Genomic DNA, 23,161 nt, shown 5'->3' on the forward strand with positions numbered 1-23,161 from the left:
AATATTTAAAGTGAGACTCTGTGGCTCACACCAGACTTCATTCTCAGCTTTAACACACACACATATACTGCGCTTTGCTGCACAGCCAGGGATCGCACACATGCATAGAGAGAGGGAGAGAGACAGAAATAATGGGAAAAACACAGAATGTAATCTGCTTGGCTGCCTGTTTCGTCTGTCCTGTGGTGCCGGAGAGCAGCAATGCAGTCTCCTGCCTTATGCACGCATACACTATATGCAGGCACACACACATATGCACACACACTCCTTCTGACAGAAAGTGCGCACACACAGACAATGAAAATAAATAACTGAACTGATTAATTTCTCTTCTTCTATTCCCCGTCTTCCTCTCTCTCTCAGTCTGACTGTAGATCTTTAATCCACTGCGTCCATAAGTGGTTTATCCTCTGCGTGGGCTGCCTTCAGATTGCCTGTTTGATGAAATACCATCCATCTATATGATCCTGTTAAGGTGTGCTCTGTCCTCTTCAGCATCGCCTGCTCGTCTCCATGTTTCCCTATGGAGTGCCGGCTGACGCACAGCCTGCCTGCTGCCTTGGTCTTACAATCTCTTCTCCTCCTACGGCTGGATCTCTGTAGCTCTCTCTCTCTCTCTCTCTCTCAGAAAATCTGCTCATTAGAGAGGACTGTTCCAATGCAGCCACAACCCCCTCCTTCCCTGCTCAATAGCACAATCCAGTTCTTAAAGAGATAGAAACGCCACACACAACTTTCTATTGCCACCCTCATCTGTAGCTTTATTTTTTAGACTGTTTATCATTATCTCGGCTTATCTCTAATTTTAATGGCCTGAATACACAAGGGCTGGATGATGATACTGATTCTAAAAGTCCTGAGGATGGTTTATTCCATGTCATTAACTTTTTGTCTACTGGGTAGTTTCTGTTTGCCTTGTTTGTCCTTTGTGGTCTCTCTTTCATCCCCCAAAGATTCATGCCAAAATTAATCCCCCTCCCTGATCTCAGTGCTCTTCCTGTTAAATGGGAGCTCTTCCTTCCCACTGTTGCCAAGTAATCGCTCAAAGAGGATTAGATTGTTGGGGTTTTCTCTCTGACACTGCAGGCTCTGTAGAATATAGCCGTGAAGAAATAATCATTAATCCATCGATTTTCTTAACTATTTATCCAAATGAAGCTTATGCTTAAGTGCAATAAGGAAGTTTTGTATTTACTAATTTGTCTGCTTTTTAGGGTGTTTGGTTGCTAGTCTGTTCTTTACATCACTTCCACTTCTATACACTGTAGAGATGGATAGTATTTCATCAAACAGGCAATCTGAAGGCAGCCCACGCAGAGGAAAACCACTTATGGACGCAGTGGATCAAAGACCTACAGGGCTCGTGGCTCAAGAGTTGGGTGTTTGCCTTGTAATCGGACGGTTGCCAGTTCGAGCGCCGGCTTGGACAGTCTTGGTCTTTGTGTTCTTGGGCAAGACACTTCACCCGTTGCCTTCTGGTGGTGGTCAGAGGGCCTGGCAGCCTTGCCTCTGTCAGTGCACCCCAGGGTGGATGTGGCTACAATCACCAGTGTGTGAATGGGTGGATGACTGAATGTGTAAAGCACTTTGGGGTCCTTAGGGACTAGTTAAGCACTATACAAATACAGACCATTTACACAGCAGAACTCAATTCTGACATTATCGCTCTAGCCCAGCCATCTTTCTGCCCTGGTTCTTCAAGCCAATCAGCCTCCACTCTGCATACTTTAAATCATACTGCTCATCTTTGATTCTCACTTGTGGCGCAACCCACCTCCGCCTAAACACAAGTCACTCAGTGCTCCATCCAAGCCTCCATCTTATCTTCTTCCCCACCGGTGCCTAGACTCTGATTATCCTTCCCTAATTCCGATCACTGCTGCGATTGTGTTCTGCTGTGATGGGCCATCAGAGGCTTATAGCCAAATAGCATTGTCTGTATATCAATACATTTTCAGCTTCTTTTAAGGATCTCTCCTTATTGGACATATAGTTACGTGGGCTGGAGCCTATCACAGCTAATCCTAGGAGTTTCATTCAGTTCATCTGGACACGAGTTCAGTCTCACTTGACAGCAGATTCCACAACCCTATAAAAACGCATAGCTCCCTAATGATCAACACCAGCACCCCTACATAGCAATAAGTCATGAGATCAGATTCAAGATCACTGATATGCAAAGTTGTCATTGCCATTAATCACTGGCCATGTGCGCTATACAAAGAGAATTGATGAATGGCTGCAATCAAAGCATAGTTAGATGTTCAAAGATGTACTCTTAGGTCCACTCTTCAATTCAAAGATGATTGTTTGCTTATTACATAAACGGCCGGCTTGCCCTGGGGTAGACTAATTTCTGGTGTAGCATGTTTTGGGGCTTATAAACCACAGAGATCGAGCCTTTTAAAAATACACCCAGCTGACAGACACAGGATCACAGATATGGTTTTCACTCAGGCAGTTTTTTTCCTTTTTCTTCTGTCTTGGATCGCCTGGAGCTTTCTTTAGGTGTCTTCTCTACTTTGACAAATGCTCAGCTGGGATAACCAAATTTACCCAGATCATCTTTGATATGGTGTTCTTCTGCTTCCTTGGCAACTGTGTCTTTGGGGACAGTGTTTGCTCAGTGTTGCAGTTTTTTTAATGACACATAATTAGTGCTCCAGTGGATAATGAGAGTCAGACCTTAAATATTGAGCCACATGTTTTGGTTCACAGTTTTAATCAACTTTCAACTACTCACAATTACCAATGGTAATTCCCACCTATCATAGGGCTAAGGTTGGTGTACATCCTGTACAGGTTATGATCCGTAGCTGGGCTAACACAAAGACATACGACTCCACACTCTCAGGCTTACACATGCAGCCAATTTGTCATTTAACTTAAACCGCAAACCTTTGGACTGTGAGAGGTAGCTAGCGTACCAGCAACAAGTTGCGCTACTAAGAAATGCGCTAGAGATTTGAAAACAGATTTCAAGTAAATTTGTCGTCACGACCAATACAAATGCTGTCACATGGACTGTCACAAGTTAACTGTAAGAACACAACCAGGTGGATTTGGATGTGTTGTGTGGTTGTTGGCATAAAGATGCACAGGTGTGAAGCGTTAAGATGATGGTGCCATCACTGGGGATTTCACCCAGGAAAAGTGTTTCTCTGTGGGCTTAATGAGAAATTAAAGCTGTCTTGTTCCATGTTTGAATAAATCGGCAGACTCTTTTTATTCCTTACATGTCCACCACGTCTTCTGTGATGCTTCTGTATACTGCATGATTATGTTCAGCCCTTTGTATATTGCCTTGGTGTCGGATCTGTCACTAAGCTGGAAGGTAATCTGTTTCAATGGGAGCGCTGGGAGCATCCCATTATTGTTTTCTATTATTAGCATTTTTCATTTTTGTCATTTTAATTTCCTGCCTTTTCTTTATTTTTACAGACAGGTTGGCAGTAATCTCTCGATGCTGCCTGAGCCGTGTGCCAAACTTGCAATATGCTGCATATCCTGTCTTCTATGTGCCTTTAAAGGCGGTTGTGGCTCAGGAGGAAGAGGGTGGGTGTCTACTGTTAAGAAAGAGGGTGGTCCAAGCTCTGGCTCCTTCAATCTAGATGTTGAAGTATCTCTAAAGATGCCAAACCCTGAGATGCCCTGGATGCATCCATCAGAGTGTGAGTGTGTGAAGGTTAGGTTAAAAAGTACCTAGCAATAGAAAAAAAAAAAAAGCCAGGGATGTGTATGTATTCTATAATCGATTTCAGTTTCTGCTCCATTTCTGTTGCAGATGTTAACATAAACAGCTCAAATTAATAATGCCTTAAGAAATCTGGAAATCTGCAGAGGAGTAATCAATTTCAGGCTCTCATTTTTCTCATATGTTTATCATCATAAAGCAACATCTAATCAAATCTGTCATAATGCAATCTCTTGAAGTAATGAATAACTCAGTGATGCATTACAGTTATAACTTTTTTCTTGAAAAAGGATTCCAATTTAATGATGAAATTCGATTAATCTACCCATAATAATATCAGTAATGCTCACTAGCACCTACAGAGGCTTCATGCTGGGTTCAGAAGAATCCGGTTTACTCTGTAGCAGGAGGGAGACACAGACTAATTAATGTGAAACACAGTGTCATTTAATTATTTCATTTAAGTGCATTGTGTGCTTAGCTAGAGTGCTTTTCTTAGTCTCTGATATGCAAACGTGTGTGGACCTGCAGCTGAAGCTGGAGCTTCTGAAGAACTTCAATGTACTGCTTGCATATATAAAACGTGGATGTGGCCATTGATTGGTTTTGGAGCCATAAGCTTTCAACATCATTATAGCTGTTAATTTCCTGGAGCCAGAAGTAACCATATGTATTGTTCAAAGGGTGGAGCGCTAAGTTATACACTAATACTAGTTAGCTCAGTTAGCAAACACACAGACACTCATATCTGCTAATTATTGATACTCAAAAAACTAATGAAATAGTTTAATTTTACTCACTAAAACTGAAGCACAATGTCCCTTGGACAGACTGGACCACACAACAGGCCGTTAGAAATCCTCCAAAAGACAACAGTGGCACAAAGCACAGCATAAAGGCAGATTGGTGGCTAGCTAAATAGCAGAGCAGATTGACTACAGCTCTCACTATTGGGATACCCATAACTAAGACCCAATATCCAGGTGGATGAGCTATAAATAAAACTAGAGGAATACACTTTGGGTTATTTCATTTTTGGCTTAATTTCCTCAGTTCCTGTGGTTTTCTCGTGGTCTTCACTGAGGCTAAGCTAACTGCTGCAGAATGGACTAGAGATGTGGTTTTACCTTTTGTTTGTTTTCTTTCTTGTGTTTTTGGATGGGGGTATATTAAATGCTAAAAATATGAGATGTTTGTGTGCAATGGCATGTAAAGTACCAAGAAAAGCATTCCTTTTTGCTTTGCTGTAATATTTATGGGTGCCTTGCATGAAGTGCTGTACCAACTTTGGCCACTCCAAAGAGTTGTATAGCGTTATTTTTGTGCCACTATTCTGAGCGCACGTAAAAAAAAAAAGAGCGCACGTAAAAGAAATTTGCAGGTGCAAGTGTTGCATTTATTTTGAGCTAAGAAAAGCTAAATTTGAGTGAACAAAATTCATTGCTGCATGCAAAAAATGTATTTCCGTGTTTGCTATTATCCACAAACACACAATAGCAGCCCCTCTCGCTCAGTTTTTGCATTTGCGCTCGCTCGCAATGTGTTGCTTGCGCTCTCAACATTTCTGCCTGTGCGCGCTCAACTCTTCCTGTACACCGTTATATTTGTGCCACAAAACCAGCTAATCACAGACTTGCAAAAAAATCTGATTGGCTGTTTTGGTCTCCAACCAGCTCGAAATGACGAAACGCAATATCCTATTGTGCTATTGTATGTATGGATAATAGCAAACACTGAAATACATTTTTTGCACGCAGCAATGAATTTTGTTCACTCAAATTTAGCTTTTCTTACCTCAAAACAAATTTCTCCTCAAAATGCAACACTTGCACCTGCAAATTTTCTTTTTACATGCGCTCAATTTTTTTTTTTTTTTACATGCGCTCAGAATAGTGTCACAAAAATAACGCCATAGAGTTGCGTCTCCGAGTTTGGTTCCAGCGGGATTCAACTTCTTTTCTGTGATGTTGCAGCCAAGACAGCTGAGGCTACGCTCCACTTGGCCATGTCTTTGTGTCACTTGTTACATAACATCACACTCAGGGTGAGGAAAGCGATTTCAATGGAGCATAAGCAGCTCACGAGGCAAGAGGTATGAACCACTGAACCTGCTGACATCTGAAAGGCTGCAGGTAGACGAGCTGCTCTCGAAAACTTTAATTCTTTGAAAACCATAAAACACTGGCAGACACTACAGAGCCTTTCCTACTTTAGATTCAATTCTAACAAACCATGTAAAAATTGTTCTTTGCTGACTCGTCCACTATGCTGGCCGGGGTTCGAAGCGCTGTTCTTTCTGCCCTGTGTGATTTCTGCCTCAAGTGTACCTCAGCGAACTTAACACCTCCAAGTGGATGTAATCTTTAATGCCAGTGTGGCTCATTTTCAATGTGTGATGTAAAACATAATACATTCACACCTGTGTCTCTCACTTTCTCCAACAAGACTTATCGGGTCCTCCTTTCCCATTCACTTTCTTCACACTGCTGTCCTTTTGCTGTTGTTGTCTTTGTCCTTGCGCATGGCAGTGTCTATGAGAGCTAAGCCAATTCTAACCCAGATTATGGTAATAAAATCACTGAGGGTAGGGATTAAGGCTTAGACCTCTAAACACAGCAGACAGAGAGACAAAGGTGGGGGAAGGCTGAAGGTGAGCAGGTGAGCGGGCAACAGAGTGAGACTGGGTTGGTGTGATTTCCTGACCACAACAAATGGATTAGGATTTAGAGAAGTTGGAAGCAAAAGAGTAACGAAGGTTCACAAATCCTTGACATCATTTGAACAGATTCAATTACAGCACTGGCTTAATCACGGATAATGTCATGGGGTGAGGAGAGGAGGAAGACTGAGTGAATGAAGAGGAGCCCTGAATAAAAGTGGCACTCAGACGGTGAGGGGTGGAGATTGGCCACTTCAACTCCAAACTTGGAGTACAAACAGGGTTCACATTAACTGCAAATTAATTAGTCAAAGCAAGACAGCAGATATTCATATTTTGTTATCTTTATATGCAGGTTGATGTAAGGATAATTTAGCTAAGTCCACAAGGCCCCACCAGCTAATTCACTCATTTAAAAAAATGTGGGACAAAGTGGGAAATGTCAGCAATGCTGAGCGGTAATCTTAAATTTTTATGTTAAATAATAGTTTATCCAGGAATGTATCACAGACTGTCACACCTTTGTTCAGTGATTAGACAGGTTAACCTTCCTCTTCCTAATAATAAATGCCTTCCTTCCATACTCACTGGGTAAAAGCCAGATTTTAGAAAAGAGCTTGTGCTGCATAACCATTCATAATGTGGGACATTACCTCAGGATAATGTGGGACAGAGGAGAAGGAACACAAATGGTGTGGAGTCCCACACAAAGGAGGACATCTGGTCACGCTAGCTCCAGCCACATTTAAAGTTCTCATTTTATTTATTTCCAACTCATTATTTTTATTCTAGCTTAGCAAGACTCTGGGTTCAAGATAACGCCCCAGATTTAAGCCAGCTTTGTTGTGATTGGCTGCTCCTCACAATCAGAAGGGTTTAATAGCAGGTGGGTGGAGCTTCTGTGCTCAGATGGCCATATTAGGGATATCTGAGATCTGTAGCTTCAAAAGAAGCTAACCACAACAAATTACAGTTTTTAAAAAAATCAATTTTAGTCTTTCTATTGCAGTCAGTGTGCAGTTGCAGCGCCTGTATGAAAACGGCTTTGGCGAGCATGGTTTCACTCATGTGTGTCAGAGTTATAGTGAGAATTATGACTCCTTAAATGCTCCGGGGATATAAATGTCAGCCATTAGGAATGTTAGAGGCCAGTTCCTCCATACTGGCTCAGACATTGATGGTAAAGTAAAGAAACCCACATCTGTCTCTAAACCTGTTTCTGCTCACTGTTAGGCAGCCTTATCCAGCAACTCACTGTTTGCTCACAATCTGCTCGGTACATACAGTGGGTGATATCTCCAAGCAATCAATAAGAGTGCTCCTCTGCGTGGTCAATCATTACACAAGTGTGCATTTTTGAAACGACTGAATGAAAACCCTGCACGTCTATTTTTGCAATTTAATGTACAGCGAAGACAGAAATATCCCTCTGCCTCGAACTGATGCACTCACATTCTACAAGTTTCTGTCTTTCTCGCGCACACTCACGGCTGACGTATCTCTGACGACTGCACGCTACGTGCCCCCCACGTCAGCAGCACACCCCAAAAAAATCTCTTAAGTTATTTATAAAATCTTTTTTTGTACCGCAGTTGAACTAAAAAAAAGAGGGGTGGGTGGGGGGTGGGGTCGCACTAGGGGAGAGGGTGAACGAGAGGAAGGCAGCCATCTCCTCCTCTATTATTCATCAGTCTCTTCTCATCCCTTGTTTGCTATGCTGACGGAGGATAAAATAGGTCACCCAGGGATAGGCTGGTGCTCACACGGTGACTGATGTCTTTCCTGACATCGTGCACTTGCCCTCTCATCCTTCCCTGCATGCCTCACTCCTCTTTCCTTTTGCCATCTTCCTGTAAAACACTCCGGCTTTCTCTCCACCTTTCCCTGCTCTTCTGCTCCTCCTCCTCAAATGCAGTCATTCCCCGGCTCAGCTGAGCTTGTTTGCTTTTCCCAGTCAAAGCGAGAGAAAGAAAATTTGTTGCCAACAGCCATCTGCAGAGGGCACACCAACCCAATTATAACTTTAGAATAAAAGGAATGAATGATGCTGCGTGAAAGTCCATGGAAATGGCACAAAAAGCCTCTTTATATCTCAAGCCTGATGTTCTAGGTTTTGTTTTTCTTAAATAAAAAAACCTAAACAACAAAAACCTTATAAATATTATAATGCAAATAATGTTCTCCACCTGTTTCACTGACTGCACTGACACAGATGTCCACCAGATGGGATCAAATCCAAGAAACACACAAGCACATGAGAGTGGTGGTACAGAGGAACAGGCATTTGTTCAAGTTAACTTGAAATCTCTTCTGTTTTCAAAGCAGGCTCCCATTTATTCAAAACTGAAAAAAACACTGAGGACTCGCAAGAAGAAAATAAATTGGAGATCATTTATCTGACATTCAAGAGTGGGACCACACCTCATACTCACCACTTCCCTGTCCATACAGAGCTCCCCACAGAACACACACTATAAGCCATTTGTTCCCGTTTTCTTACCCCTCCCTCTCTCAGTTCATTCCCTTCTCATGGGGATCTGCCCATCCCGGGAACCGCCACCTTTCCCCTCTGAGGCCTTCTCCAAACAGCAGCTTCATTTCATGCTCAGTCCATTGTCATCATCAACTAGAAATGCTGGCAAACCTACATGAGGACGTGGTACCAGCAAGTGAAACACAAAATAAATGATGCAGTGTATTTAAAGATGATTTTTTTTTAAATTTACATTAACCACACATCACACGACAGTAGTTTGTAGGAGTTTTTTCTGTGTGGTGCCACACTGAGAATTATAACTCAACTTTGCAGTCCGCCCATACGCCTACAGTTTTTAATGTCCTTTAGCCCTTATTTTGTTTTTCACTATCATTTTTATTCCATCTGCTAGCTAAACAGGACCCCCAAACTGATGTTAATTTTCTTCCGTGTACGCTGGATTTGTTAGCTGAAGCCACCGTTTGTTACCAGGATACACACAACAATCTAGGTTTAGTCAGAATATTGATTTTCATATTTTTGCAGCGTGGCTTTATTCTGCATCCTCCCTGCCTTTCCACGCATGCATGGCCAGTAAGGTGGAAAGAGACCCAGCACAGAAAACACAAGTCATCAGTAACAGCTATGACACTGATTATGTTTGTTCCTATTTTCCTGACTCTGGCAAATAGAAACAACATGGACAGGATTGTCGGAGCTGCTGGAAGAATCATTGGTAAACAACAAACCACATTAGATGAGTCGGATCACACTGCCGTTTTAGGGAAAACTCGGTCTATCATTGTTGCCCAAGAACACCATCTTTATTCTGGTACTGAACTAACACCCTGAGGATGATGTCATAGGATGCCTCTAGCTACTAAAAAGGCGTAAAAGGGGTAATTTGTGCCAAATGTAATTAGCATACCAAGTAACAAGATGCTTTGTTATATTTCTATAGTTTTATTGAGGCTTTATGTTTGTGCATGTATGAATGTGCACTGATTATTATCAGCATCTTTATTGTGAATTGATTTGTGAACCAAAGACAATTTCTTTTCTACTGTGGAAAATAAAGTTATTCTAATTCCAAGTACAACTGAGTTGGAGGTGGGTTGCATTTGCTCACTTGCTCAGCTACACTCAAAGACACGATAACATGTCGGCAGCAGTGTGTGAAACATGTCAGCATTAAATATGTTTTGGTGAAATTAATGAATTAAGTGATTTTATTTCAAATGAATGAACATTTTGACCTTTACAAACCATCAGTCATTTGTATTTGTTACTGTTTTCGTTGTGAAAAGTGAATGTAATCGATTCATGACTGAATTATTTTCCCTCAGACTGTTCAAAAGGCATTTTTGAATGTTATATAAAAGTTTACCCATTACAAAAAAGTTTTACACACACACACACACACACACACACACACACACACACACACTTCTGCGTATCCTGCTACTGGTCTTCATAGAAGACTTTAGCCATGGCGAGGGCGACCTTGGCAACTTTCTTGTCCTTGGCGTCGGAGCCCGTGTTGGCACGTGCCAGTCCTATCCAGTACTGCTCTGTACGCTTCTGGTAATCCGTTACCGTCTCCCCCTCCTGCACTGCGGGGTGCTTTTCTTCATCTGGAAACACACAGTCAGGTGCAGATGTTAGACGAGGGAGCGCCCTGCATAATAGAGACACTAACGTTACTGAGCAGATGCAGCCACAACACAGTTGCATCTCCTCTTAAGTAGCCAGAGCTGTAGTTTATTAACAAAAATCTCTTTAGCATCTGTAAATACAACATTGGTAGCATTACCAGAAATGTCAGAGCTGATGTCTTTGGAGCTAGGGAGTAGTACAAGGATTATTGCTCCACCAAAGCCAAATCTGTGAGACTGATAACTCGAGAATTTAAAAATTAAACAGGTGTAGGGACAAAGCTGAAATCTGAACTAATCCAGAGTTATTTACACCTGGGTGCCAAAATAAATATCCCATTTGCACACATGCATATGCTTGCATTGTTGAGTTGTTTAGAACAGCCAACTGCAAAAGCAAAGCAAAAGAAACCTGTCCATAACAGAGAGAGAGGGAGACACTAACGCTGCACGTGTTTAGATGCTCTCTCTCAGAATTAATATCTTCGTGCTGAGTATAGCTGTGGAAAGACCGAAAAATGGCAAGAAGCAGAGGTTGAAACACAGCTCTCTCTCTCCTGGAATCACCGCATCAGCTCAGAAATCCTGATTCAAACGTGGGAATGTGGGAAGTTGGGCTTCTGAACTCATTTCAATTAAATTCAGCCCAACAGCTTCTGTTACATTATCTCAGCATCAAGGCTGAAAACGTAACAGCAGTCGTGTGAGTAATTAAAAACTGGCGTGCACACTAGAGACTCTAGTCATGGTTCTTCAAATCTGGGACATTGCTGTAAACGTGGCTGCAGGTTAACTTTCAGATTGTGACGAACACACTCCGGCCCAGCGCCATCGGCCTTGTGTGCTCTCAATGCACGGCACGATTGGGTGGGAGCATAGGTAGGACCAATAATGGAATATAAACATGTCCATTGACTCAAACACTGAAACCATACCTACTTCCTGCTCCTACCTACATTTATTGTTCTTTGCGCTATATTTATCCTACAATGGTCACTGCTCATTATTTTATAGATTAAGATTATTAATATACATATAAATCAATATGACTAACAGTATATAAAGTAACAGACATCTAAACTGCCTGATACTGCACTGTTAGTATGAATGTCGTGACACGCTGCTGTGTGTGCGACAGACCAAGAATGATGAGATTAAAAACAGATGTGGTGGGTGAGAAACTCGATTATGAAATAACGTACAATACGGTACTGTGTAAATGTCTCAGGAGGAACTTTCTTGTCATTTTTTAAGCAACAGTTCTCCACGCCTTTCAAAAACAACACACAAGTTGTGTCTGTAAAACAGTTTGACAGTTTCGCAACAACATGATTTACAAAAAGCTATTAGCTGAAAACGAGGTATCTCTCAGCACGGCGTGCAGTGTGTCCTTAAAACAAATGAGGAAAAAAACAAACGTATGCAAAGTAAAGTTCAAGATGAAGAAACATGATCTCGAAGTGTTAAATGAACCCCTGAGAGCATCTTAATGGAAACTGAATATTAATACCTTTATGAAGCTGCTGTATTAGACTGCAACAGGCGGTGTACAATATAAACAGATGTCATGCACATCCTCAATGGGACTCTGCACTTGTTGCTCATTATAAATAAAGAGCGCACATAAGTGTCGGCCATCGAAGAACCTGAATAATCTCTTGCCTTCCTCGTCCTCGCTTTCCTCTTCGGACTCCTCTTCCTCCCCCTCTGCTCCCTTCGCCTCCTCCTCTTCCTCTTCATCGTCCTCTGACTCAGACTCTTCCAGCCACTCCTGTGTCTCTGTGGAGAGACCATCATAAATCCAAATGAAACCTCACGCCCCTGACTCCCATCTTAACAGCGCCTCTCTCCTGCGTCAGAGGATATCCAGACGTTAGCGCGCGCGCACACACACACACACACACACACACACACACACACACACATACACACACTGGCTGCTTTAATTAAGTGCGCTGAGCTGACGGATTTCGTTTAAGGCCTCTTTGTTGTCGCTTTTGGACTTTTATTGTCCGGCTGACTCACTTGGGTCCATTTCGACCAGAACCTCCCACTGGTCCATCTTGTGCAGGTCCAGACAGTAGAAGTCGTTCAGAGTGAACTGGCGGTCGCCCACCTCAAACATCCCCCCATACAGGTAGAGCTTGCCTTGTCGCACTGTTGCCATGGCGCTGGACCTCGGGCAAGGCTCGATGAGCGGGGCCGTGGCCGAGCCTAATGACGATAAAAACAAAACAAAACAAAAAAAAGACCCTGAAGTTAGGTAGACAAAGATGCTGAGAACTTCTTTCCTTTAGTTTAGCACGAGTGTGTGTAATCTTGCCATCTTCTTCCTCCTCTTCCTCCTCCTCCTCCTGCACCTGAGGACCAGGAATCACTTCCTTAATGGTCATCACTGTTCCGTCCTCAGTGACGATCTCTTTGATGATCTCAGTGGGTCCTTCAGGTGCCGCTGCCTCCTCTTCCTCCCTCTCCGCTTCCTCCCCCTCTGCCATATCCTTTTTCACCCTCCGCCGTTTCTTCTTCTCTGTCTTGTTTCCCTGGACAGACACACAAAGAAGAAATCAAATAAAACTGAGCACACAGAAAGTAAATGGTAATGATAAATGGACAGATTCTTATACAGCGTTTTTCTACTCTCCCAGAGTACTCAAAGCGCTGTATACAACATGCCACATTCACCCAATCACACCCATTCTCACAAGCGCTGTCTCTAAACTGAGTGCTTTTTCCTGACGACAATCAGACTCCGATGGATGCATCGGAGAGCAACATCGAGACTGGAGGAGCCAGGGATCAAACCACCAACCTTCTGATCATATCAATGCTCTTTCTTTTAAACTTCTGTTTCATGGAGATGTGCAAAATAACGTATATCGGAGCAGCAAGTGTCAGATGTGATGTAAATCCTGTAAAATCTCCAAATGTCCATTGAAGACAGATGTTGTACTACAGCTGGTGAAGTGATAAGAACACTAACACATCAGGCCAAATTCATCCACCGAGTTGGGTTGGGTTTGGATCTAACAATGCACAGGGAGTCATTAGTTATTACTAATCTCTGCTCTCTTCCACAGGCTGCTTTTTCTCCCGTCTTCCACCCCCCTCAGCCCCAACTGGTTGCGGTGGATGGCCGCCTTGAGGCAAATGTTGTTGTGATTTTGAGCTACATATATAAAACTAAATTAAATTGATGGCCATGTAAAGAATGCATGTGGACTGTGGGAGGAAGACAGAGTACCCACAGAGAACCCACACAGAGAGGGAGAACATGCAAACTCCACACAGAAAGATCGCAGCTGGCTGGCAGGTTTGAACTCAGGAGCTTCCTGCTGTGACAGCTGAACACTGCACCGTCATCCTGCCCCGATACAGTCTGCATTTCTTTATTCCTCTTTGATGTTGTCTTTTTTCCTACCTTCTGAATTCTGCATTGCATCAGCAGCGATGCTTTATAACTGAACACACAGCAGCATGCCATCAGACCCCCTCCTCTGCACTGGGCTACATACAGTGGGGCAAAAAAGTATTTAGTCAGCCACCGATTGTGCAAGTTCCCCCACTTAAAATGATGACAGAGGTCAGTAATTTGCACCAGAGGTACACTTCAACTGTGAGAGACAGAATGTGAAAAAAAAATCCATGAATTCACATGGTAGGATTTGTAAAGAATTTATTCGTAAATTAGGGTGGAAAATAAGTATTTGGTCACCTCAAACATGGAAAATCTCTGGCTCTCACAGACCTGTAACGTCTTCTGTAAGAAGGTTTTCTGTCCCCCACTCGTTACCTGTATGAATGGCACCTGTTTGAACTCATCATCTGTATAAAAGACACCTGTCCACAGCCTCAAACAGTCAGACTCCAAACTCCGCCATGGCCAAGACCAAAGAGCTTTCGAAGGACACCAGGAAAAGTATTGTAGACCTGCACCAGACTGGGAAGAGTGAATCTACAATAGGCAAGCAGCTTGGTGTGAAAAAATCAACTGTGGGAGCAATCATCAGAAAATGGAAGACATACAAGACCACTGATAATCTCCCTCGATCTGGGGCTCCACGCAAGATCTCATCCCGTGGGGTCAAAATGATCATGAGAACGGTGAGCAAAGATCCCAGAACCACACGGGGGGACCTGGTGAATGACCTGCAGAGAGCTGGGACCAAAGTAACAAAGGTCACCATCAGTAACACACTACAACGGCAGGGAATCAAATCCCGCAGTGCCAGACGTGTTCCGCTGCTGAAGCCAGTGCATGTCCAGGCCCGTCTGAAGTTTGCCAGAGAGCACATGGATGATACAGCAGAGGATTGGGAGAATGTCATGTGGTCAGATGAAACCAAAGTAGAACTTTTTGCTATAAACTCAACTCGTCGTGTTTGGAGGAAGAAGAATACTGAGTTGCATCCCAAGAACACCATACCTACTGTGAAGCATGGGGGTGGAAACATCATGCTATGGGGCTGTTTTTCTGCCAAGGGGACAGGACAACTGATCCGTGTTAAGGACAGAATGAATGGGGCCATGTATCGTGGGATTTTGAGCCAAAACCTCCTTCCATCAGTGAGAACTTTGAAGATGAAACGAGGCTGGGTCTTCCAACATGACAATGATCCAAAACACACCGCCTGGGCAACAAAGGAGTGGCTCCGTAAGAAGCATTTGAAAGTCCTGGAGTGGCCTAGCCAGTCTCCAGACCTCAACCCCATAGAAAATCTGTGGCGGGAGTTGAAAGTCCGTGTTGCTCGGCGACAGCCCCAAAACATCACTGCTCTCGAGAAGATCTGCATGGAGGAATGGGCCAAAATACCAGCTACTGTGTGTGCAAACCTGGTAAAGACCTATAGTAAACGTTTGACCTCTGTTATTGCCAACAAAGGTTATGTTACAAAGTATTGAGTTGTATTTTTGTTATTGACCAAATACTTATTTTCCACCCTGATTTACCAATAAATTCTTTACAAATCCTACCATGTGGATTCATGGATTTTTTTTCACATTCTGTCTCTCACAGTTGAAGTGTACCTCTGGTGCAAATTACTGACCTCTGTCATCATTTTAAGTGGGGGAACTTGCACAATCGGTGGCTGACTAAATACTTTTTTGCCCCACTGTATATGCGATACAAACTATGGACCAGATGAGCTCAAAGCTGCTGAATGTTTGTGATAAAGTGGATCTAGAAGGAAAGTATGAAACTGTGGCTCGACGTATTGCTTATGCTGAGCTATAATTCAGAGCCTTTGCTTTTATAGATCTCAATTTACTACTCCTTCTTTTATGCACACACAGCAATTATGAATGACACCACAGTGTATCAGTTTCCACACTCAAACCACTCAGATCTATAGGTGGAGGTAATTTCATCCTGGAAAGGACCACTCTCATCAGGACAGACATAGATCGTAGCTTACCCTGAGCACACCGGGGAACCAGCGGTTTTTCACTGTGTCATACAAGTACAGGTCATTGTAGAAGTCGCCCTCCAGCGACTCTTCCTCTTCCTCGTCACAAACCCCACCAAACAGCACCGCCCGCCCAGCTGGGCCCACCGCCAAGGAGAAACCAGAGCGAGGAGGGGGCTTACTGCCTGAAGGGTTCAGTCTGGACCACGACCACTTCTCTGCAGGACAGAGGAAAAGTCACAACATATACCACGAGGACAGGAGCAACATCGTTAGACTTGAATGATTTTGTCGTTAACAACTGAGTGTTGTGTACCTTGACCATCTTTACCCTCTCGTTTCAAAAGGAACATGTCAGAGTGGATGGTCCCCTTCTCGACATCCTTCTTGACCCTCTGCATGAACGCACACGCAGTTTAATCAGGCTGTACAACAAAAAAATGACAACAATACGGGGGAGGCTGTCAGACGACACACGCACCACTTTGGAGTATCCCCCATAGATGATGACGCCCATGCCGTCTGGAGTGGAGGTCATCTGACAGGCAGAGCGCGGGGAGGGGGCGGAGCCTGATGGAGAGAGGCGTGACCAAGAAAAGGTGTCCAGGGAGAAAGAGTAGACATCATTGTAGTAGATAAAATCCCTGCAGGGTGAGGAGGCAGAGGCGGGAGCATAAGGACACTGGGCTTTTACACTGAAAAACTGTAGGGATCCACAGATGCATCAGCTAGTGTCACTACTGTCGTCAGCACCAGTGGATGTTTAATGAGATAGCTTGTGGAGCCACCCTGGGCAGCAACAATTTGAACTATTTTCTGTATGACTTTATCGATCTCTCACATCACTGTGGAGGAATTCTGGCCCACTCGTCTCTGCAACATTGCTTCAGTTTATTGAGGTTTGTGGGAATGTGTTTATAGATAGAGGTCCTCTCTTAATGCCCGTCTTTGACTGGGTCATTGCAGCACCTCGATTCTTTTCTATTGAAGTTATTCAGTAGCAGATTTGCTGCAGTGCTCAGGATCAGTGTCCTTTTGCACGACCCAGTTTCATCTAAGCTTTCGCTGTCGGACTGATGGCCTGACATTTGAATCTAGAATACTTTAGTATACAGAGCAGTTCATGGTCGAATTGCGCAGGTATGCTATCTTTAGTTTTCTCCAAAAGGTGCTAAGTATAGTCTAAATAGCTCTATACTTTGGTCTTGTCGGTCAAAAGTACATTATTCCAGAAATCTTGTGATTTGTTTAGATGCAATTTGCTGTCATGCCCTTTTTGGGGAGAAGAAGCTTTCTCCTGCTAACCCTTCCAAACAAACCACTCTTATACATTCCCATTCTTATTGTCATGTCATTGCAGACTGAAATTGGGGTTAATTTGCTGGGAAGAGTTTGGCAATGTGTTAAACACCTGAATTCTCCAGACCTACAAAACCTGTGCTTTTATAGAGGTGCTGATTATCAGTTAATCAAAGGCATTTGACTGAATGTCCAAAACATAAAATCTCCTTAACAAAATTAAAATTTCTGTCCACAAAAAGTGTTAATATGTTACAAGAAGAGTCAGAAACAAACACCCAGCAATGTCCAAATGCAGACGCAATCTTCTAATTTACTGTCATACTCCTTATCTCTTTATTTAATAGTAAAGGAACGCAGTAGAACTTTAGGAGCAATATATTCTGAGTTGTATTCATGCTTGAAGTGATTTTCATTTACCAGTCCCCACGATCAACGAGTCAAATTCTGACACAGTTTTGAGCCGGCCAACATTTCGCAGCCTGATTAAACTTCCATTATAAGCAGGGGAAGGAAGATGTCTGCATAAACAGAGTGAGATAAGGAGGCTTGATGTCCTCAGATTGCTGTGAATGGTATATATGCAATCTCTTACACACGTCTTCACAAATTAATTAGATTTTTTGCATTTAATTTCAAATAATAAATGATTGATTTTCAGCTGATTCAGTTTCTTTGTCACTTCATCCGTTGCTGATATCAAGCAGACCGTGACCACCATGACACCTGTTCAGTGAGCCTGTTTACCTGGTGCTCTCGTGGAAACCTCCAAACACCAGCAGCTGCTTCTTGCTGAGGACCATCCGATGTCCACTGCGGCCCGATGGACCGCCCGGTGCCCTGAAAAGTAAAAACCAACATAACATCAGTACAGCAGCTGGACTTGAGACTCTGTATTTACACAATCCATCTATCAGCAACAACTTCCAATTACTGCATCTATGCTTAGCAGCCTTTGTACGCACTTGATGTTCTCCCAGGTGTGTGTAGCAAGGTGCAGTACCCAAAGGTCCTTGTAGTGATAGAACTGTTCCCCATTTGGAGAGGCAAACTCTCCACCAAACACCCAGAGCTGTCCCCCGCCCTGAGGAACTACCACCGCCTGAGTGGAGGAAAGAAAGGAGAGGGGGAGGAGTGAGGCGGGGGGGAAGAAGACGGCTGCAAAAACAGCACAAGATAAGACAGTTTGATGTCCTCAGATTTAACTGGTTCCCTTGTAAAAGGCTGTCTTGCTGTGATGATGTGCGATTGCTGATAAGTGTTAAAGTTGCCCTCTGATCTGTGCTACAGCAGACTGCCCCCTTGTGGCTGAAATGATAAATCACAACACTATGACAGCACAAATTTGACCCAGGTACTGGCTGTGTGGTGAAAAAGTGTTGTGTTTGCTGGTTTATCAAATGCTAAGAAACCCCTGAGATGTTTAGTTGTAAACTGTGTACCAAAAGACATTTAAGAGTCTTCATCTGGGATGTTGTGTACCTGATGAGAACAGCGTGGTGGAGGAGGGTTGGGGATTTCTGATTTAACCCAGGTATTCTTCCTGATGTTGTAGAAGAACAGATCGTTGTACAGATACGTCTGCAAAAACAGAAAACAACAGCAGGGTTTTTAAAACTGTCCACACAAAATCAGCCACGGAAGCCTTAGGCTCATATTAAAAGCATGTGACGCTTGCAAATAATTATAAAATTTTTAATTCGAAATCAACACACTGTGAAAAAAATCCAATCAGAAAGCGGAGGGTTGTAGTATGAAGTAAAAATAACCGGTGAGTGAGGTCTTTGAGCATCACAAAGACGCTCTCTCTTAACCTGCGAAAATCACCTTGGTAACTTCTGTTGAAAATGTTTAGTCTCTACTCTGATTGGTTGAAACTGATTGGTCAGTTGAAACACACAGCAGGTTCAAACTAGCATTGGCTGTCCTGACAGGTGCAGCAGCCTTTGAACACAAGATGGCCCATACTCGTTCTTTAGTGACACAGGTCGGTGTGATGACATTTGATGTTGTTGTAATAAAAATAATAAAGTGCAGCCCATGCAACAGGGAGAAAAATACATATGAACTGTTTCGCTGTGTAATTAGCTGCTCATTCACACTAGGAGACATATACTGAAGGTTGGTACACACGACTGAGCACTAATGCACAATATCATTTATTGGACTAATCTGCTACCTTCTTTCCATTGAAGAATTCTCCTCCAAACAGGATGAGTTCATCTTTCTCAGGATGTGCAGAGAGGGATCCATTCAATCTAAAAAGCATGAAGAGGTAAATCATCAAGCGATTCTGCTTCCTGTTCACTTCAATAGTCCCCGAGTCTTTTCTTTAGCACCACAGTCTGGCTGAAATGTGTTGTTTTGAATACAATCTCTGAACTTATACTGGATGGACTCTGGTGAAATTGCACTCAGTGCACTCATTACCGACTCCGTCAAAGGATGATTCAAATCCTTTTTTATTGATCCCTGAAGTTCTACTTTTGGACCGGCATCAAAATGAATGAATGAATGAATGAATTAAACTTTTTGTGTTTTTACTGCAGACTACGTGCACAGCTAACTAGCACATCCTTTGTACTGTGCAGAAGACTTGTGATGGTGTAGAAAACACTGGTAATAATGAAAACAAGTGGAAAGAGGCAGAAAAATGTCCTCACTGGTGCTAAACAGGAGCAAATCCCCCAAACTGTACTTTTTATAACATTGGAATAATGTTATAATGTACTAAATCTTTTAATTTCAGTGCATTTAATTTAATAAATAATGGATTTGTTCATTCATGACAGGGACTAGCAAAAAATTGAGTTGGCATTTCTCTTGTCTACATTGTAAGTCATTTGAGTGAATAATATAAAATCCAAAACTCTACGTTTTTTTGTAATTTTGACCACAAAACTAGGTCAAAACCACGATAAAAAATACAAAATTATAGAAAATTATATCTTTAAAAAAAAATCAAAGGTTGGGATCTGTGGTTGTTTTCTATCCCTCTTACACACTTTCTTTGGCATTATTTTGGTGATTTCTTGTGAATTTCTGTCACTGTGCATTCCTTGTTGATGTTTTGCTTCTCTCTTTAGTCACTCTGTATCTTTGATTCATTCATCTCTTTACGCACGTTTTTTGTTTGGTTTTTTTGCCTTATTTTGGTGATTTTTATGTGCAATTTATGTTAATTTGCATCTCTTGTTTTGCATCTTTGTTTGTGGGTCACTGTGATGCTGCTTATGACACTGAATTTTATTTATATTTTCCAAATATTGAGCCTGACTCTATGTTTTTCACCTCGGTGATGGAGGCGGACACGTCGTCTCGACAACCTGGGTTTTCTTTGCGTCCAGACTCTGAAACTCAGCGATCAGAGCCTCCAAATCATCCTGCAGGCAGAAAAGGTTAAACGGAGAAGAAATCAAAAACGCCTTTATGTGCTCATCTCATATTAAAGATAATTTGATTCAATAAATAAATAGAATAAATAAATAAATAATCTGCGAAACGTAAAAGGTTTGCAACAGGATAGGGCTTTCCGATTCATCCTATTTTACTTTGATTTAATTGTTACCTCTTCTCGTTTGGACCTTTTTGAAACCTTTTTCTCCATTTTGGCAGCTGTCTTCTCGGCTCCCTTAACCTTCTTCTCCTTCTTGCCTTTTTTCCCCATGGCTGCTCTATGAGCGGACAGTTACTCGTAAAATCTTCAGTTCTTTTGACTTCAGTGCCACATGGAAGCCAAAACAGCCTCTCACGCCGGATTTCGATGCTTTTCCTCTGACAACTGAGAGGTACTTCCGGCAACAAACCTGACGTCAGCACGCTGTTGGGATGTAACAGCGCCCTCAGTCGCGGAGGAGGACTACATAACCGATAAAGCGCTCATTCCCTGCCAAAATGAATCAAATAAACGCGTCATTAAATAAATAATGAAATGTGACACTAATTAATTTATTAAATGTTTAATTAATTCATTAATAAGTAACATATCAAACGCTTACAATGAAATTAATTGACATTTTATTAATTCTTTGTATATTTAATTAATTATCTCCATTTTAATGAATGAAAGACACATTTAATTAATTATTTAATGATGTATACATTTAATTTATTTACTACACCAGAAAGCTCCAGAAATCCTTTTCTGCATTTTGTCTGTGAAGGTTCTCAGTCATCCAGGTCATCGTAGTCAAAGGAGCTTGCAAAGAAAAGCGTCTGGACTTCTTTAAGTTGCTTGAAGACGTTTCACCTCTCATCCGAGAAGCTTCTTCACACCTTGGCTCAGGCGATTAGAGGATCATCAAGGGGTCCTTTTGTCCCTCTGTGGGGGGTTACTCCCACTAGGTTTATATCTGGGACTCTCCACCATTTGACCTTAGAACTGAAGAAGCTTCTCGGATGAGAGGTGAAACGTCTTCAAGCAACTGAAAGAAGTCCAGACGCTTTTCTTTGCAAGCTCCTTTGACTTTTCTGCATTTATTACTCCATCAATTTTGAAAGGACTGAACTGCAAAATGAAGCCCAAAACCACGACAGACCCTCTATCATGTTTTACAGTGAGTGTAGACACTCATTGTATTTCAAAGTTGTATTCATACTCCATAAGACTAAGTGCCATTCATTTTCAGTCCAGTTCTTGTGCAGTTTGACATACTTCAGCTTTCTCCCTGTTTTCTTTTCTCAAGAATGACTTCACTTCCACTGAGACCGTCACTTTTCAGCGAAAGGTCTCAAGCCCTGGATCAGTCTTTGCGGATTTCTTTTCCTATTTTTTTAAGTGACATGTTACTACTTTTATTCTCCAAATATCTAGTTTCCTCAAAATAAATAAATAAAACAATACACACATTGCTGAGGTATGCCAAATTTGTTTGGCTAAGAGCTGAATCATGTAGTTGGTGCAGGAATACTATTTAATGCTTGTCAAACTGTGGTGTTTTTGACAATTTGTGTAACTAAAGACATGGAAATTTGCATTTATAATGGATTGGATTTATATAGCGCTTTTCAAGGCACCCAAAGCGCTTTACAATGCCACTATTCATTTACTCTCACATTCACACACTGGTGGAGGCAAGCTAAGGTTGTAGCCACACCCGCCCTGGGGCAGACTGACAGAAGCGAGGCTGCCATATCACGCCATCGGCCCTTCTGGCCAACACCAGTAGGCGGTAGGGTAAAGTGGCATGGGGACACAACAACCAGGACAGAGAGCCCGGGGATCGAACCGGTTACAGATACGCTTCCCAACCCCCTGAGCCACGGTCGCCCCATTTTTGTGACATGCACAAAGTAAAGCATCTGAAGATGCACTTTAAAATTGTTTCTTTGGAAAGTTGTCTGTTATGTGTAGACACAACACTGCTTCATCCCTTTAGCCAGGTGTCTTTTTATGCTTGAAACAAAAAAAACTTCTGAAAATGATCATGTAAAGATATAAACTTTAAAAGATCATCAGAAAGTCTGGAGAACTATTATTCAAAACCACCTCAAAAGTCTGGCTCCTTGGAAGCAAAGTAAATTAATACGATGGATGGTTCAAGACAGATAGCTTCTCTACTCCAAGCTCTACTGGCTAATATTGTGTAGGTCTTCATCAAAGTCTGGACAGGGCACCGCTCATGGAGTCCTGAGGTAGGTTTGGTTGATGCCTTTGTGGACTCCTTGTATGCTCCTTACTGTCCTGCGCTGTCCTGTTAGTCTTCAGAAACGTTTAGATAAAGATAAAATATAAAATAAACTAAGAGTAAATGTGCACCAGTGGCAGAAAGTTTTTGAGGGACACGTGTAGACAGTCACCTGTTTAACATCACGTGTCTGTTTGTCTTTACTTTGTGTGGAATCTCACAGAGAGAAACTAATGGCCAGTTATTTGTCAGTTACAGTTTTTTCTGATTGCTTAAGCACATTTTTTGTAACTATTGGCTAATTTTGCAAAACTCTTCACACAAATAAGAAAACCTGTCACCCAAT

At 42.4% G+C, this 23,161-nt stretch overlaps 1 protein-coding gene across 1 annotated transcript; it reads right to left on the bottom strand.

Moving 5' to 3' along the window:
• Positions 1-8,664: 8,664 nt before the first annotated feature.
• klhdc4 (kelch domain containing 4) lies at positions 8,665-20,969 on the bottom strand. The gene is made up of 13 exons (XM_005751505.1): positions 20,757-20,969; positions 20,480-20,571; positions 19,368-19,446; positions 18,671-18,769; positions 18,154-18,290; positions 17,936-18,028; positions 16,371-16,533; positions 16,206-16,284; positions 15,899-16,107; positions 12,808-13,024; positions 12,510-12,698; positions 12,147-12,263; positions 8,665-10,463 (listed from the first exon to the last, which is right to left on the bottom strand). Exons 1-13 carry the CDS (start codon positions 20,853-20,855, stop codon positions 10,291-10,293), a joined length of 1,746 nt encoding a protein of 581 aa, XP_005751562.1. The 5' UTR covers positions 20,856-20,969; the 3' UTR covers positions 8,665-10,290.
• Positions 20,970-23,161: the final 2,192 nt, after the last annotated feature.

The sequence above is a fragment of the Pundamilia nyererei genome, unplaced genomic scaffold (genome assembly GCF_000239375.1).
Source record: "Pundamilia nyererei isolate P.nyererei 1_Seehausen unplaced genomic scaffold, PunNye1.0 scaffold00314, whole genome shotgun sequence".
Lineage (NCBI taxonomy): Eukaryota > Metazoa > Chordata > Actinopteri > Cichliformes > Cichlidae > Pundamilia > Pundamilia nyererei.